The sequence below is a fragment of the Candoia aspera genome, chromosome 4, assembly GCF_035149785.1.
Source record: "Candoia aspera isolate rCanAsp1 chromosome 4, rCanAsp1.hap2, whole genome shotgun sequence".
NCBI lineage: Eukaryota > Metazoa > Chordata > Lepidosauria > Squamata > Boidae > Candoia > Candoia aspera.
Genome location: NC_086156.1, coordinates 105,998,820 through 106,017,648, shown reverse-complemented (window position 1 = coordinate 106,017,648; position 18,829 = coordinate 105,998,820). Strand labels below are relative to the sequence as shown.

General features: G+C 38.7%; 1 protein-coding gene across 1 annotated transcript; it reads left to right on the top strand.

Moving 5' to 3' along the window:
- Positions 1-6,322: 6,322 nt before the first annotated feature.
- On the top strand, positions 6,323-9,487 carry LOC134496900 (vomeronasal type-2 receptor 26-like). The gene is made up of 3 exons (XM_063302615.1): positions 6,323-6,391; positions 7,023-7,149; positions 8,577-9,487. Exons 1-3 carry the CDS (start codon positions 6,323-6,325, stop codon positions 9,485-9,487), a joined length of 1,107 nt encoding a protein of 368 aa, XP_063158685.1.
- Positions 9,488-18,829: the final 9,342 nt, after the last annotated feature.

Genomic DNA, 18,829 nt, shown 5'->3' with positions numbered 1-18,829 from the left:
ACTTTTCTACTGCACTTATCAATCCCTATATAATTATTAGAACTTCAGCTCTAAGTCCTGGGGGGTGGCTGAGCCATTAGCTGCAGCTGAATTATACTTAATGAAAGGGAATGTTGGGTCAGAGAAATTGCTTACAGAAAAAAATGCTTCTGTTGAAGATGGTGATATTTGCAGTATTGGTTATTGTGCCTTTACCTCAAGTGGTGTGCAGGATTCACAGGGCTAAATGCAGCATCAGTGACCCTCTGCCTTTACTTCACAAGAAATATCAGTCAGGAGACTTCATTGTTGTGAATTTACTCTCTCAGATCTATGTCTTCCAAACAATGATAGACTTCACCAGACGTCCCTCTAAGGAGGTCCTCGAAGACAGTGTGTAAGATTTTCTACACAGAAAACAAACTAATTTGTACTGGGAAGTCTTTTCAGAATCATATTAGCCTCACTTCCAATGACTGACATAACATCTTTGGTGGATGGCATCACATTCATCCTCCCACTCTTCCTCCTTTTCATCATCATCTTCTCCTTCTCTTCCTTTACATAATCCTCAACCACAATCCATAATCGTTATCTGATTATTATAATCTACAGAAAAAAAATTATTTAGATTTTTTTTTTTCAAATGTAGAAAAAGGAGGAGGAAAAGCTTAGCCAAACTGTATGATGGAAGATATTACTAGGGTAGAATGAATCTCATGGGGAATACCTTTCCAAGGAATGGTTGGAATATTCATATACTCCTGAAGTTGAAAGGCTGAGTTTAGCTCCATGCTTAGGGCATGAATCTGGTCCCTTGCAGTGGGTAGCTCTAAGTGCTTTCCTGGCATATGGTTGGTTTACAATTTATTAGCTCTTGCTCAGGTGTGAGTTGGATTTTGCAAAGGGGATGTTTTAGCAAACTGCACAATGGGTCATTGTCCTAGAAGACTTAAAGCTTCTCCAACTGTTTTTGTTTCCACTCTTTATGCATACACTGATTGAGATTCTTTATAGGAATTTTCCTGTGAGTCCTCATCTCCAAATCATTTATGCACAGAAGAGAAAGTATCATGTCCATCTGTGGATTCTTTATTGAACAGACTTACTGAAGTACTTTTTTTTTTTTTAACTGCGGGTTTCTTTTTCAAAATTGTCACAGGAAGTTTCACTTTGCCTTTGTTCCAGCATTAAAAAATTGCTAGTTTTTACAAACTCAATTCCTGGTACAGTACATGACTGTAATATAATAACCAATTTATTAAGTAGAATCTTAAATGTTTTATTCTTTATTTATCAGACTAAATTAAATGCCCTCTCTGACATCATGGAAGAAGTTATGCTCCTTTTACTGGTCAAAATTCTTCTATATTTCTACTGTTTATAGTTGGAAGTTCTACTGTGGAAATAGTAAGATGGAAGTATAATCTGATCTTTATCACATAATAAATGTATGGTTTGGGAAAATGGCTGTTTGAAAACTGGAAATTTTTTCTTTTAGTCCATCAGCTAATCAGTAACAATATGTTAGATCACCCTATTGCCAATCCAGTTTTTAAAACACCAAAGTTATTTCAAGATGAATTGAGCTAAACTATCTTTTGTTTCCCTATTTGCTGTACAGCCATCCATATTGTCTCAACCTCCCAAATTACTATCAACAGTAGAATGGGTTTTGGAGGTTTTAAAGAAAATTGAGTGACTCTTTAAAATGTATCAGTGCCTTTTTGAAAATCAACAATAAGTGACTTCCACTTCTTAAATTATTTCCCAGAGGGTTGAATACTGAAAGAATGTTGAGGCAAAAATAATTTTCATAATATATTTCAAAGGCTATGAAAACCTCACTTATGACACTGCTCATTAAAATCAAAATGGTTGCAATGCTATTTTATCATACTCACTTGTAAAGAAGTATATGATGTGCCTTCTTTTCAATGGAATGCTGGTAATAGAGTATGTATTTCCCATTCCAGGGTCATGACTCCAATCTATCAGCACATCTTGGCCTTAGAATTTGCCATCAAGGAGATCAATAGAAATCCCCATCTTTTATCCAATCACACCCTTGGTTTTCAGATCTATAATACCTACTTCATGCCAAGTTGGACTTATCATGCCTCACTGGAAGTTTTCTCTCCAAAGGGCCAGTTCATCCCTAACTACAGCTGTGATATGCAGCACAGACCAATAGCAGTCATTGGAGGACCTATCACTGAAGTGTGTCTACATATAGCTACCATCCTGTCCAGGTACAAGATGCCACAGGTATGAGCTTTGATGGAGCCCAGATCAAGTCATCTTTTCCCTTGTTTTTATAGGAGTGTTTATGGCATAGAAAGGAAGGGATTCTTCTTCCAATAAAGAGATAAACTGAACAAACCTGTTGTCTTCTGGGGAATATGAGGGAATTATGCTGTGGTATGCTAATGTCCCTGGGATTGTGACCATAATTCTTCTGACCTTTTTTTCTTTGGAAGAGCTAAAGGATTAATGAATGTACAATGGCTACCCAAGGATTAATTTTCCAACTTTATGCTTTAAGAGAAACAATGACTAAAACAGTAGATAATTCTCAGAAATAGAAAAATAGAAAAAGTATTCTAAGGAGCAGTCTTCCAATTTATAGATTCTAGTTCTCCTTAATGATACTGAAAGAAAAGAAAGGAATGAGAGACGAATTAGGAAAAATAAGCTATAGAAAATGACAGTAATTGGGGCAACAGAGTGAGAGAAAGATCTCATGTACTGTAAGACAACTTCTTGTATTGTCTGTTGGAATATTAAATCATGTCTCATTTTGATAAAATACAAACTGTTAAGAAGTTCTGGTGCAACAATTTGTCTGATCAATTTTGCTGATATAGCTCAATCTTCGGAATTATGATATAGTAGCCATCATATGGCATGCTCTGTATATGTAGGTGAATTCAAACTATGAAATATGTGTTGAGCCTTAATATCTCTGTTGTAGCCTAAAAGGATAAATTGTATCACTAAATACAACCTTTAAAAAAATAAATAAGTGGTTTCTTGCTAATTCTTTTAATTTTCTTTTTTAAAAGTTGATATATGGTTCCATTACGGAAAGTTATACAAAAAAGGAGATTGCTTTATATCAACAAATGTTCCCAAATATGGACCATCAATATAAAGGGATTTTAAAATTACTGTTGCATTTCCAATGGACATGGATTGGGATCTTGTCTGGAAGTAATGATAATGATGAGAAGTTTTTACTAAATGTGGTTCCCAGGTTTGCCCAGAGGGGGGTCTGCTCAGCCTTCATTAAAAGATTTCCGATCATGGATTATTCAAACAGCATTGTTGAGCTGGTGGAAATGGGACTTGAGATGTACAAGGTGGTTATGAAAAGCACTGTTAATGTTGTAGTAGTTCATGGTGAAATTCATGATATTATGGTTCTGAGACTTCTTTCCAGCAATTTGAAATCTGAAGATTTATCGTTATGGAGAAAAGGTAAAGTCTGGGTTATGACAGCTAAGATGGATTTCACGTCACTTCCCTTTCTAAGAAATGGTGATTTAGTCTTCCTCCATGGTGCTCTATCTTTTGCAATTCACTCAGAGAAGGTGTTAGGATTCCAGCAATTTGTCCAGTTGAGGAACCCTATTTTGGAAAAGGCAGATAGTTTTATTAAGATCTTCTGGGAAAGTGCCTTTGAATGTTCCTTCTCCATCTCTGGAATGGAGGCAGAAAATGAGGTTGCCTGCACTGGAAAGGAGAAACTGGAAGCTCTTCCTACATCTGTGTTGGAAATGGACATGACTGGCCACAGCTACAGCATCTACAATGCCATCTATGTGGTGGCACATGCTTTGCATGACTTCCATTCATTGATGATGGAATATAGAGCTAGAGGGCATGAAGACAAAGTGAAGCTTCTGGATCAAAAGCTGTGGAAGGTAAACCCTTGAGCAAACCGATTCCTGGCTGTTCACAAAATCTGCAACCCTCAACCCTCAACCTAAACTGAATTCATTCTTCCAAGCGGGATTTATCTAAGCATGTTGTTTTGCAGAATGTCATCTTCTCTCTAGCTGTAGTCCAAATAATGCCTTTATACATTATTACAATATCTGCAAATTCATTAGGACAAGGGTATACAATTTGTTATGCCCTTCATTTTACATTAATGGAGTTCTTTATTTGACCTTACAGTATCTAGGTTTTCTGTGGGTTCCCTGAACTTTCACATTTCAAGAACTTTCTCAGGTTGCAGCATTTATTCCAGATACAATTTATTTCAAAAGAAGTCCTTGAAGACTGATGTTATTTTTTAATTGATGTGTTTAGTACTTACGTGAAGAAGATAAAAGCAAGGATCTTGTCATTAGCATTTTAACAAGCTTCTGTTTTTTGTAAGTTATTGAAGGACACCCTATAACTCGATGTTTCCTACAGCACAGAGTTCAGTTGTTGACTCCAGCTTAATCACAGGTCCAGTTCCTGTTCTAGACATCAGAATCCTCCTTTTGATACATGGAAGAAAAAAGACAAATTCTTTCTGTGGATTATCTATCTGCCTTTTCCATCCTTGAAATAAAATGAGGGCCCTCATCTGCCAGGTCTGCAGAGGTTTCATCTCAGGGCACCCATTCTGATAGAAAACATTCCCTGACTGAACAATTTCCGACTTGGAAAAGGAATTTGACATATTGGTCAACAACCAAACCTTATATTTTTTTCCCCATTTGTTAAACTTTATGAATTTTTTTTCATATAGTTAAAACTAAAAATCATGAACCACAAAAACCTACAAAGAAAAGAGGAGAAAACTGAAATGTGTAAAAACACAAAGAAGTCTACTACAGAGTGACTTCCAAGTTTCTAGAGCAAAGCTATACAGAAATCAATATCAATCTCTTACTCCAATTTAAACTAAAGAAACATTATTTCTATATGGCATTTCAATTCTCAAAACAACTTTCCATTCTAAAACAAATTCTCCTTCCCACTTAGAAAACATAAAAAGTCCCCTTCAAATGTAGTTTTTCACATAATATGCAAATATTATCCTTCTTCACTATAATTTAGTCCTATCTGTCAACTAAACTAACAAAAAAATCTTATTACAAATATATATAAAAAACAGTAACTTTATTAATACCCTTTTACCAAAAATAAAAGTGTTATCCAAAAAAACAAAAACATCCCTCTAAACCCTTAAAAAGCCATCCTGATAAACATATTTAAACAAGTATCAAAGTAGACCAAAGTATTTTAATTAACATAAAAGAACATGCCAACATCTTATTACTGTTATATATTTAAAAAAGCAACTTTGTTTATCAAAAATGAAAGTGTTATCGAAAAAGCCAAAGCATCCATCTAAACCCTTAAAAAACCATCCTGATAAACACATCTTTAATTCTCAGCGCTACACTTTGTATATAAGGAAAACCAAATTTCCAAATTAATAAATCCCCAAAATAAAGAAAATCACCAAGACATTCTGCATTTCTTTGTTGTAGAAATCCTCTCTTATGTAACCAACATACAAAGAAAACTGAAAACCCTTGGGTTTTTAGAAATGGGGTGGCCAGATTTAGTTTCTGTTTTCCAGCATCGGCACAGCCCCAGACTTGATGACAGCCCTGCCTCCCAGCAGTCTTAGTCATGGATTGATGGCAGGAACTCCGTTCCATGACTACCCCCTACCAGAAACTGCTATCTGGAGAACAAAACGGGTAATTTCCTGGATTCACCTTACCCCCAGAGAATTCTTCGGGCTTCAGGGGTCCAGCCTGCACCCAGAAAATGCTGTATTACCATCACTGCTTAAAAATGCAGTACCCATCAGTCTGCCATATGCCACCGGAAGTCAACCAAAATTGACATCAATACTTCATACAATCACTTATTTCAATAATTCCCAAATATAAATAAAGGTTTTCTTTTATTTTCCATTTATTCTTCCTGGTATTTGGGTCAGTTATGCATTTTATTTGCTTTATTGTCTCTTGGTGCTCTATATAATGCATCCATATAATGATGGTTTACAAGATGAATTCTTTACTAATGCTGTTATGGCATGGCCTACTATCCTCCCTTAAGCTTTGAAAAAGAAATATTACTGATATCTCTGAAAGGGGGAATGAAGCTTATCACCATGAGCTAGCTGATATACATATCTATTATCTTGGCTTCTTTTCCAATGTAGCTCAACCAATTTATGAGAGGGGTCTTATTCAATAATAGTGCTGGACAAAAAATTTCTTTCAGCCAAAATGGAGAATTGGAGACTGGATTGGACATTATGAATTGGATCACATTCCCAAATCTATCTTTCCTGAGAGTCAGAGTTGGAGGGGTGGACCCCATGGGTTCCCAAGAAGCATTGTTCACCATTGAAGAGGATGATATTGTATGGCCAGAGAGGTTTAACCAGGTATGGGCCAGTTCCATTTTGGCTTGTAGACTAATGTCTTTCCACCATTCTTGGAGTTCTCTTAGATCCAAAATCCCACACAGCAATTACATTCAGGTACAGAATATGTCAAATACTCCAAGATTCCTTTATGCTCTCCAGACAAACCTGGGGACCTTACAAAGTCCCTATACCTGGTGAACCCTTGGGTGACTAGTAAGTTAGATGTGTGACTGGAGGAATGTAGGTATTTAAGAAGGGAGCTGATGTTTCTTGCATATTGACATAAAGGAGTATTTTCTTCCATGTACTAAGAGCCACCCAGATGTGCAAAGTAACAATGTGCTGAGGATATTGCAGACATTTTGTCTTTTATAGAATACCAGAGGTAATAATGGGAATGGTCTATCTAGCTTTCAAACATACTTATCCACCCACAGTATAATTCTTATTCAATACTATATAGTGCTGAATGGTTGTATGGCTGAGCACTTTCTCCAACTGAAATCATCCTTCTGAATTGTGATTAAACTAAACAGAAGCTAACCACATATGAAGGCAGAGTAGCAAAGCATTATTATCCTTAGCACTTTGTAATCACTAAGTACAGATCTGTCAAAGGCAAAGCATTATCTCCTTTTTTCATCAACAGGTCCAACCTCTATCTTTGTGTAATAGCAAGTGCCAATCCGGTTATACAAGGAGCAAGGTAGAAGGGAAGCCATTTTGCTGCTATGATTGTCTACGATGTCCACATGGGAAAATTTCCAACCAAGAAGGTGAGTTCTTCCCTATGTTATCCTAGAACAGCAATCAAAGTATTTGAAACCAAGCCAATAGCACAACTCCCTATGGTGCCTGACTTGGCCCTTTTTCCAATTTTGTACCACTGGAACTTGTGCAGTCCAAATTTCTAAGATCAGCCCTTCAAGTCTCAAAATGTGTGATATCACCCTGAGACTAGAGACAGGCCTCATGAAAACGAAGGCTAGGGTGTGGGTGGTGATACTCAACTATTGGCTCAGATTATCCATTTTTCCCCCTGGCCTTGCCCCATTAACAATGAGGGATGATTTTCAGTCTATATGGAAGCAGGCAGTGGCATCTAAAATCTCCTCCCTGGGCTTCTCTGCAGGTCTGCTCTTCAGCAGGGGTTATGATCAAGCCAAAGCACTCATTAAACAGCAGACATAGAGCAACCCATCCTTTATTGTCAGTGAATCCAGCAGGTATCCTGCCTCACCTATGACATACTTAATGGAACTCGAGGCACCTAACCATTGGAGGGCCTTTAGTCTGACACAATGTCACACCCTCCCCTCAGCTGTCCTTGAAGGCCAATACAGGAAGATACAGCTGTCCTTGAAGGCTGATACTCTCCTTACCTGGAGAGACAATGCCCCTGTGACTCTGGCCACATAGAAACAACAGAGCATGTGCTCCTCCAGTGCCTGTATTACAGAGTCATTCACACTAGCCTCGTCCTTCCATTACTGTATAAATACCCAGGGCGCCCAGGACAATTTTACAACTCCCTTCTGCTGTCAGATAACAACCCTGCTTCAACATGCAATGTTGCCGGCTTCCGCACAGCAGGCCTTAAAATTTGCCATTTCATGACCAGTGTAATAAATGAAACATAATGAACATCTAATTCATCACATTAGAGTACTGTATTTACAGATATACCATTCTTTATGCTCCTCTACATCCATCTAATGTCCCTACCTGCCCTTTAGATTTTTTTTTCCTTTTCCTTTAGATGCATTTGGTATCTCTATTTCTATCTCTATCATCTGTCTATCATCTCTTTATATTAGATTTAATGTATTTTCTATGCTTTTAACTGACCGTACCCCACTCTCCTTATGCTGGACTTTGACTGTAATAAAGATTTGATGGATGGAATACTAGAAAACATACCAAAATTAAATGGTGAGTCAGAATAGCAATGGAAATTTTAGGATAATGCTCTACATTAATGGTTCCATGTGACTGATGGATGTAGTAAAACATTGGAAATTGAACAATGGATTTCAACAATGATACCAAGTAGAGTGTCTTGGAGGAAAGGGTTTGTCAAATATCACTGTAAAGGTGGTCTACTGGCATATTAAATTTTCACATGCTAAACTTTTTTCTTAAGATGTAGTGTCCAGTTTTGATTCATTCAATGACCTTGGTAAGTTGCTAATTTATTTTCCAGACATGGATGATTGTTTTCAGTGTCCAGAAGATCAGTACACAAATGTGAACCAGGATTTGTGTCTTCCAAAGATTGCAACATTTTTGATGTACGAAGAAACTTTGGGGGTTGTTTTGGCCAGCTCTGCTCTTTTCTTCTCTTTGATCACTGTTGGAACCCTTGGGATCTTTATTAAGCATCAGGACACTCCCATAGTCAAAGCCAACAACCGGAATCTCACCTACACTCTCCTTGTTGCTCTCCTGTTGTCTTTTCTTTGTTCTTTGTTATTCCTTGGAAAACCTGACAAGGTGACCTGTCTCCTTCGTCAAACTGCCTTTGGTATCATCTTCTGTATGGCCATTTCTTGTGTGTTGGCCAAAACCATCATTGTGATTCTGGCTTTCATGGCCACCAAGCCTGGGTCTAAGATGACCAAATGGGTGGGGAAAAGATTAGGCATGTCCATTGTGTTGGGCTGCTCCTTAATTCAAGGAATTATTTGTGCAATGTGGTTGACAACCTCTCCCCCATTCCCAGATGCTTACAGAAATTCAGTGGCAGAAGAAATCTTTCTGGAATGTAATGAAGGATCTGTCTTCATGTTCTACTGTGTCTTAGGCTATATGGGCTTCCTTGCTATAATCAGCTTCATGGTGGCTTTCCTAGCGAGAAAATTGCCTGATGTTTTCAATGAAGCCAAATTTATCACCTTCAGCATGTTGGTCTTCTGCAGTGTTTGGTTGTCCTTTGTTCCAACATACCTGAGCACAAAGGGAAAATACATGGTTGCCGTGGAGATCTTCTCCATTATAGCTTCCAGTGTTGGGTTACTGATTTGTATTTTCTTCCCTAAATGCTACATTATTGTGTTGAGGCCTGCTCTAAACAACAAGGAACAGCTAAGAAGACAAAACCATAGAAAAACATAGAATTATATATATTTTTATTTTTGATTATCTGTAAGAAAACAGAATCATGTAAAGTTATTATCCAGTATCATTTATCTAGAGTTAAGCCTTTTCCAGTATTCAGGTTTAATACTCAGTTTTTAGGTAAAATAATGTATTGCCATTTGCATATCTTCTGTTTATTTGTGTTAACCCATGATTTTTTTCAAAGAATCTTTGATTGAAAATTATGTTAATATTCCATTTTCTTATTGCTTGCAAACATAGTGAGATTTCAACAGAGAAGACATATATTCCAACCATGACACTGTCAGAGGCCATTAATATTGGTTTGGTAAAAGCATATTCAGAAATTCAAATAGCAAATCATCATTTAAATTTTGCCCCTAAACCTCTGCAGTTCAAATAAAAAATGGCATCAAGGTAGGTTACAAAGCTGAAATAATATTATGAGTGGATTCTAAATGGAATGGCATAAGCTGGACTATGGAGAATGCCTTGAATTGAACTGTGACAATTACTGAAGAAAATGGATTTCCAGGTGAGGTTCTGTAGCACAGCAGTTGAATTCTTTCCCCGAGAAACTGAAATCTTGTACAATATCACAGTACACAATAATTAGAAAATCTTCCAGTCATGGTTGGAAACATGTGGCCATCTTACCCTTTCCTGTCACCCATGCTCAGGGTGATTCTGGAGTTTCAGTATCATGTGGGCAAGTTATGTTTTTATTCATGTTTAAGGTGATAGGGTGTTATCTCATTTCGAGTCATTCTTTCAACATGTAGGAAATCAACTGAAGATAGAGATCAGGGAGGTGAATCAAGATGGCACCAGTACAGCAAGGTGGCATCTCATCTCACCCTAAGAGGCATTAGCCATCTCTTGGATCCAGCAACATATGCACACTTAGATTCCCAAAACAGGCATACTTGGGTAGGGATCTATCCTAGAGATGGCAGAGCTCATGCTACAGACCACCTTGAATACATCCCAGATTCCAAAGCCCAAAGGAATCCCAACTCATGTTGCAAAATGTCACCTGACTCACCTCACTTGCCCCTTGCCCAATTGGCATCTAGAATGGAAGGACTAGGATTGATTTTATCTACAGAGGAACTCATGGAACAGACTTGTGAACTCTCCCACCTTTTCCTTAAGAGTCTGGGTGACTCTGATCAAAGCAACTAGGCAGAAACTGGAGCCACAGCATGAGCAGACAAGTACACAGATGACAACTTGAAAGACCTGAATCTGTGCTTATACCTGTCCTCAAATTCACTAGGCATCTTTCTACTTCCTTCATTTCCCTTATCTCATCTAGGAAGATTCCATAGATTGCTGAATTATATCTCCTGGCATCATTCTCTGGAAGGTCTGCTGATATTTTGACTCAGCAATATCTGAGGGGAAAGATGTTGGTGAATCCATGCCTTAAAATGATAGTTTCTTTCTGATTTCCAATCACCTTATAACAATTCAGAAAAAAGCAAAAGATATGGCCTGGGGAGATAGATCAAAAGGGTCAGAAATATTTCTGGATTCTTTATTCTTTTGATTTCCATCAAATCAATCAGATCACTTTTTGCTCATTTAGAAGAGTTAGACTTTGGAGTTCTATTCTAGGATATTTTTCTTGAATCCTTCAAAGCCCTTTGTGGCTGCCCAGAGTCTGTGTTTTATATGTGGTTAAGTTTTGGACTTGCTTGAAGAATCTTTCAGTTCAGGAATGAGAATCTGGCACAGCTGAAACTCTGGCAGTACAGTTTCATCTATCATGCATCAGACCATGCTTAGAAAGTGAAGCAGAGAACTGCTATAAAGCAGATGTCTTCAAAGAACTCTGACATCTTTCTCTCTGATAAAAGATTTGATGTTTTTTCCACCATCCTTGGGGTACTGAGACTTTCATTCCATACCTGCATCCTGCTGGAAGAGGGTTGACTAATGAGATTAATTCTCTGATGTTGATGTGAGTAAGTGGCCAATGAATTTGATCAACAGATTAAATTAAGAGAATATCTTGGCAGTTCTGAGTTCAATGCAACCAAAATGGGTTCAAGACTGGCTACCATACTCAGAAGAATAAAGAAAATGAAGTCAAGAGAGGTGGTCACTTTGGAGCCCTCTGACTTGGGTGTGGGGTCAAATTCCATCTAGCCGCATTTCTTGCCCACCACAGAGCCAACTAGGGAACTCTTGTAGAAAACTGGCAAAGTGGAAAATCCCTAGGACTGGAGGGAAGGGGCATGAGAGTATCTGGTAGAGGTGGACAGTAGGACTAGAGGATCATAGCTCATAGGAGATCAGACTGTGCCATTAGGAGAAGCACATCACTTACACAGTCTGTCAAAATCTCATTGCTTGATGCCTGCTTTATTGTTGGAACTTTTAAGTGTCATTTTATACTATTCTTGGGGACAGGAAGAAGTGCTTGTGTCATGTTCACTGTTTCAATGTATTTCAAACATTGTAACATTTCTCAAGCCATGGCTCTGAGGCGTGTTTCTGTTTGGGAGGGAGCTGCTGTGAAACCTTGTACCAAGCTCAGGAGAATGGAATGTGTCTGGGTTATTTTCTCTGTTCAAGGGTTTTTTCTGCAGACCATCAGAAACGTTAGGAGCACCCAGGATTGTGGACTTGAGAAGATTCTAAGGGGGGAGGGATTTCGTTTGCACCGAGGGTTTTTAGTTTGAACTTGCCGCGCTTTCACCATTCCCAGCTTTCTTTGTGATGCTGCATGCTGTTCTTCAATAAATCAGATATCTTTGAATTCCTGCTTATGAGTCTGATGTATATTAGAATAGGCAATCATTACAGCTTGGGGACAGGAGGAAGTGCTAAGTCAAGGGGACATATGAGAAAAACATGGTTGCCTGGGTTAGGCACAAGGGGTAAAGGCCCATAGAGTTGGGGAAAAGGAGTAAAAGGTTTTGGAGTAAAAGCAGCTTTAATTTCATTTTGGCCCCTGATATAACTCTTCTGTGAATCAATATCAATCTATTCTTGTTTTAATATTTGGGAGTCATGAACTCTCTTCCTGGCCTTCTGCAAATGCAGGAAAGGTTTAAAAGTTCTGATTAGAGTTAGGATTCTTCTGTTGCTCTGAATAATTACAAACTTCTGTATCTCTTGCCACTACACTGTAGAAATTATCTCTACTGAGATGGCAAAAACATGTTTTCTTTTTCAAGATTTCCCAAGACTTTGATTCTTAAACTGTTGACTTTTCTACTGCAATTATCAATCCCTATATAATTATTACAACTTCACCTCTAAGTCCTGTGTGTGAAGGAGAATTATACTTAATGAAAAAGAATGTTTGGACAGAGTAATTGTCTTACAGAAAAAATGCTTCTCTTGAAGATGGTGATATTTGCAGTATTGGTTATTGTACCTTTACCTCAAATGATGTGCAAGATTCGCAGTGACCCTCTGCCTTTTCTTCACAAGAAACATCAGTCAGGAGACTTCATTGTTGTGAATATCCTCTCTCAGATCTATCTCTTCCAGACAATGATAGACTTCACCAGACGTCCCTCTAAGGAGCCCTTTGAGGACACTGTGTAAGATTTTACACACAGAAAACAAATTAATTTGTACTGGGAAGTCTTTTCAGATTCATATTAGCCTCACTTCCAATGATTGGTATAAAATCTTCTTTGGTGGAGGGCACCATCTTCACCCTCCCACTCTTCCTCCTTTTCCATCATGATCTTCCCCTTCTCTTCCTGTTCATAATCCTCATCCTCAATCCATAATAATTACCTGATGATTATAACCTACAGGTTTTTCAAATCTTCTCATAATTATGTGACAAAAATCAAGCTTTCCACTTAAGCAGAAATTTGTGTTAGGGAAAAAAAAAACAAAATGGGTAAAGGAGGAGGAAAAGCTTTGTCAAGCTGTATGATGTGGTCGGTGAGCTAGAGCCAGACATCCTGAAGAGTGAGGTTGAGTGGGCCTTAAGAAGCATTGCTAATAACAAGGCAACAGGAGACGACGGCATCCCAGCTGAACTGTTCAAAATCTTGCAAGATGATGCTGTCAAGGTAATGCATGCTATATGCCAGCAAATTTGGAAAACACAAGAATGGCCATCAGACTGGAAAAAATCAACTTATATCCCCATACCAAAAAAGGGAAACACTAAAGAATGTTCAAACTATCGAACAGTGGCACTCATTTCACATGCCAGTAAGGTAATGCTCAAGATCCTGCAAGGTAGACTTCAGCAGTTCATGGAGCGAGAATTGCCAGACGTACAAGCTGGGTTTAGAAAAGGCAGAGGAACTAGAGACCAAATTGCCAATATCCGCTGGATAATGGAAAAAGCCAGGGAGTTTCAGAAAAACATCTATTTCTGTTTTATTGACTATTCTAAAGCCTTTGACTGTGTGGACCATAACAAATTGTGGCAAGTTCTTAGTGGTATGGGGATACCAAGTCATCTTGTATGCCTCCTGAAGAATCTGTATAACGACCAAGTAGCAACAGTAAGAACAGACCACGGAACAACAGACTGGTTTAAGATTGGGAAAGGAGTACGGCAGGGCTGTATACTCTCACCCTACCTATTCAACTTGTATGCAGAACACATCATGCGACAAGCTGGCCTTGAGGAATCCAAGGCTGGAGTTAAAATCTCTGGAAGAAACATTAACAATCTCAGATATGCAGATGATACCACTTTGATGGCTGAAAGTGAAGAGGAACTGAGGAGCCTTATGATGAAGGTGAAAGAAGAAAGTGCAAAAGCTGGTTTGCAGCTAAACCTCAAAAAAACCAAGATTATGGCAACCAGCTTGATTGATAACTGGCAAATAGAGGGAGAAAATGTAGAAGCAGTGAAAGACTTTGTATTCCTAGGTGCAAAGATTACTGCAGATGCTGACTGCAGTCAGGAAATCAGAAGACGCTTAATCTTGGGGAGAAGAGCAATGACAAATCTCGATAAAATAGTTAAGAGCAGAGACATCACACTGACAACAAAGGCCCGCATAGTTAAAGCAATGGTGTTCCCTGTAGTAACATATGGCTGCGAGAGCTGGACCATAAGGAAGGCTGAGCGAAGGAAGATCGATGCTTTTGAACTGTGGTGTTGGAGGAAAATTCTGAGAGTGCCTTGGACTGCAAGAAGATCCAACCAGTCCATCCTCCAGGAAATAAAGCCAGACTGCTCACTTGAGGGAATGATATTAAAGGCAAAACTGAAATACTTTGGCCACATAATGAGAAGACAGGACACCCTGGAGAAGATGCTGATGCTAGGGAGAGTGGAAGGCAAAAGGAAGAGGGGCCGACCAAGGGCAAGATGGATGGATGATATTCTAGAGGTGACGGACTCGTCCCTGGGGGAGCTGGGGGTGTTGACGACCGACAGGAAGCTCTGGCGTGGGCTGGTCCATGAAGTCACGAAGAGTCGGAAGCGACTAAACGAATAAACAACAACAACAAATGATGGGAATGTACTTCCGGTATAGAATGTATGTACCTCAAGTAAAATCCCTTTCCAAGAAAAGGTTGGAATATTCATGTACTCCTGAAGATGAAAAGGGTGAGGTTCACTACTGAGTTGAGCTCCATGCTTAGTGCGTGAATCCAGTCTCTTGCAGTGGGTAACTCTAAATGCTTTCCTGGGAAATGGATGAGTAATGGTGTTGCTGAGCTCCTGCTCAGGTGTCATGCGCTGCCTGCCTCTGAATAAGGCTCAGACACTGGTTCGATGGAGCAGGCTCTGATTTATTCACAGCGCAGTTACAGCGTCGGAAGAAAAAAGCTGAGAGTGACAGGAGCGCGCCGGTGCGGGGTTTAAATACCCCGCGCCGGTCAGCGCCCCCTCACTCGCGGTCACGTCACCCCCCTTTGTCCAATACGTTGCCCTGCCTGTGGGTGAGGGGTTGTGAGGCCCCGCTGGCGTTCCGGGATCGCCCATCATCGGGTTTTCTATTCATCCGGTGATTGCTGTCAGCTGGGCGATCTCCGTTGTATTGGCGCTGATGGCTTGGGTGTGCTCCGTGATCCGTTTAGTTATTGTTTGTTGGCCGTTAGTCGTTGTGAGTTGATGGCTACTTATCTTGAGCCCCTTCTCCTGTTTCCTTGCTATTGTCATGTGTGCCATTGCACTGATGACTTCAGCTCAACGGCACTCATGACATCAGGTCTGAGTTGGATTTTGCAAAGGGGATGTTTTAGCAGACTGCACATTGGGTCATCCTGTGTTGTCCTAGAAGCCTTACAGCTTCTCCAACAGTTTGTGTTTCCACTTGTTATCCATGCATGGATTGAAGTTAATTATAGGATTCTTCCTAAGAGTCCTCATCTCAAAATAATTTACACATAGAAGAGAAAGTATCATGTCCTTCTCTGGATTCTTTATTGAACAGCCAAGTTCCCACATAATCCATTGCTGAAGTCTGAAACATTTACCTTTTTTAAATTGAGAATTTCTTTTTCAAAGTTGTCATGAGAATTTTTCACTTTGCCTTCATTCCAACATTAAAAAAAATGTTAGTTTTTGCAAACTCAATTCATGGTACAGAACATGACATCAGTATAATAACCAATTTATTAAGTAGAATCTTAAAGCTTTTCTTCTTTAATGATCAGATTAACTTAAATGCCGTCTCTGACATGATGGAAGAAGTAATGCTCCTTTTTGGAGGTCAATTTTTGTCTATATTTCTACTTGTCTCTAGTTGCAAGTTCCATTTAGAAAATACTGGGATGGAAGTGTAAGTTTGATCTTTATCAGGTAATAAATCTATGGTTTGGGAAAATGCCTGTTTGAAAAATGCAAGATTTTTTTTTAATCTATTGGCAAATAGGTACCAATATGTTAGATCACACTATTCCCAATCCAGTGTTTAAAGAACCCAAGTTATTTCAAGATGAATTTGGATTGTCTAAACCTGTGCACTGTTAGTCTATTGAACTAAACCTTCTGTTTCCCTATTTGCTATAGAGCCATCCATATTATCTCAAACTCCCAAATTACTATCAACACTGGAATGTGTTTTGGAGGTTTTAAAGAAAATTGAGTGTCTTTTATCCTCCAAAATGCATCAGTGCCCTACTGAAAATCAACAATAAGTGACTTCAGTTTCTGAAATTATTACCCAGAGCAGGGTTTCTCAACCAGGGTTCCATGGAAACCCAGGGTTCCATGAGAAGTCACTAGGAGTTCCATGGGTGATCACAATTTATTTAAAACATTGTTTCAAATTTGGCCAACTTCACAATAAAGAGGTAAGTTTCATTCTTTATTTTTAGTTTAAGAGCACTGTTAACCCATATACTGTATACAGGCCTATCCATGAAACGAATATAATAATTTTGTAACTTCTGGCCTATATTTGAGCCTGAATGCGTAGGAGTTCCCAGAGGCCTGAAAAATATTTCAAGTGTTCCTCTAGGGTCAAAAGGTTGAGAAATGCTGACCCAGTGGGATGAATACTAGAACATTGTTGGGGCAAAAATCATTTTCATAACCAGTATTTTTCAAAGTCTATGAAAACCTTACTTATGACACTGCTCATTAATAACAAAATGGTTGTAATGCTATTTTATCACACTCATTTGTAAAGATGTATCTGATGTGGCTTCTTTTCAACTGAATGTCTGGTGATAAGAGTATGTATTTCCCATTCCAGGGTCATGACTCCAATCTACCAGCACATCTTAGCCTTAGAATTTGCCATCAAGGAGATCAACAGAAATATCCAACTTTTACCCAATCACACCCTCGGCTTTCAGATCTATAATACCTATTTCAGAACAAGTTGGACATATCGTGCCTCACTGGAACTTTTCTCTACAAAGGGCCAGTTCATCCCTAACTACAGCTGTGATATGCAGCACAGACCAATAGCAGTCGTTGGAGGACCTACCTCTGATGTGTGTCTACACATGGCTACCATCCTGTCCATGTACAAGATGCCACAGGTATGAGCTTTGATGGGGCCCAGACTAAGTAGATAATCATCCATGCACTCTTACCTTGTTTTTATGGGAGCATTTATGGCATAGGAAGGAAGGGATTCTTCTGGAAATAAGGAAATTATTCTTAACAAAACAGATGACCTCTGTGGACTACAAGGGAATGCTGCTTTGGCATCCTAATGTCTCCAGACTTGTGGACCAAATTCTTCTGACATGTAATTCTTTGAAAGACCTAAAATTTAATGAGTGTGCTATACCTTCCCAAGGATTAATTCTTAGTGTATGCCTTATTTAAGAGAAAAAAATGACTAAAAATATAGAGCATTCTCCGAAGTATAAACCAAGAAAAAGTGTTTTAATGGCCAATCTACCAATTTATGATTTCCAAACCCCTTAATTGTATTAAAGGAAAGGATAGAAATGAGGGAGGAATTGGAGAAAAATAAGTTACAGAAAATGACCACAACTGAGGGAATTGGAGATGCAGAAATGAGTTTCAACTAAATGGGAATTTCACATCAATAGCATCTGGGAAATTCTTGTATTGTCTCTTGCAATATAAAATTAGAAAACCAAGCAGCAACATGTTATAAGCATTGTTTCAGGAATAAAACACTCTAAGTCTCATTTCCATGAAATACAAACCGTTAGGAAATTTTGGTGCAACCACGTGTCTTTGATCAAGTTTGCTGATGCCGCTCAGACTCGGGAATAATAACTTAACCATCTCCACGTAGCAGGATCTGAATATGTTTGTTAAGAATAGGTGGCTTCAAATATGAAATATGTGTGAGCCTTAATATCTATGATGTAGCTTAGAAGGGTAAGTAATTTAGATAAAGAAGAAGAAGAAGAGGAAGAGAAGTGTCTTGTTGCCTATTTGCCGGTATTTTTCTTTTTTTTTTTTAAGTTAATGTATGGTCCCACTACCGAAAGTAGTACAAAAGAAGAGGCTATTTTAGATCAACAAATGTTTCCAAATATGGACCTTCAATATAAGGCAATTTTTCTATTACTCCTGCAATTCAAATGGACATGGATTGGGATCTTGTCCGCGAAAGATGACAGTGGTGAGAAGTTTCTACAAAATGTGATTCCCATATTTGCCCAAAGAGGGATCTGCTCAGCCTTCATTGAAACATTTCCAGCCATTGATTACTCAAGTAGCATTGCTGAGTTGGTGGAAGTGGGACTTGAAATGTACATGGTAGTTATGAAAAGCGCTGTTAATGTCATAGTTGTTCATGGTGAAATTTATGGAATTATACTTCTGAGACTTCTTTCCACCAATTTGAAATCGGAAGATGTACCATTATGGAGAAAAGGTAAAGTCTGGGTTATGACAGCTGAGATGGATTTTATGTCACTTCCCTTTCTAAGAAATGGTGACCTAGTCTTCCTCCACGGTGCTCTATCTTTTGC

What these genes read in the sequence shown, in the direction of transcription:
- LOC134496900 (XM_063302615.1), top strand. Translation starts at nt 6,323, where the DNA reads ATGGGTTCCCAAGAAGCATTGTTCACCATTGAAGAGGATGATATTGTA. An exon ending in GGCCAGAGAGGTTTAACCAG is followed by an intron (nt 6,392 to 7,022) that starts GTATGGGCCAGT and finishes TTTCATCAACAG; the next exon opens with GTCCAACCTCTATCTTTGTG. An exon ending in GAAAATTTCCAACCAAGAAG is followed by an intron (nt 7,150 to 8,576) that starts GTGAGTTCTTCC and finishes TTTATTTTCCAG; the next exon opens with ACATGGATGATTGTTTTCAG.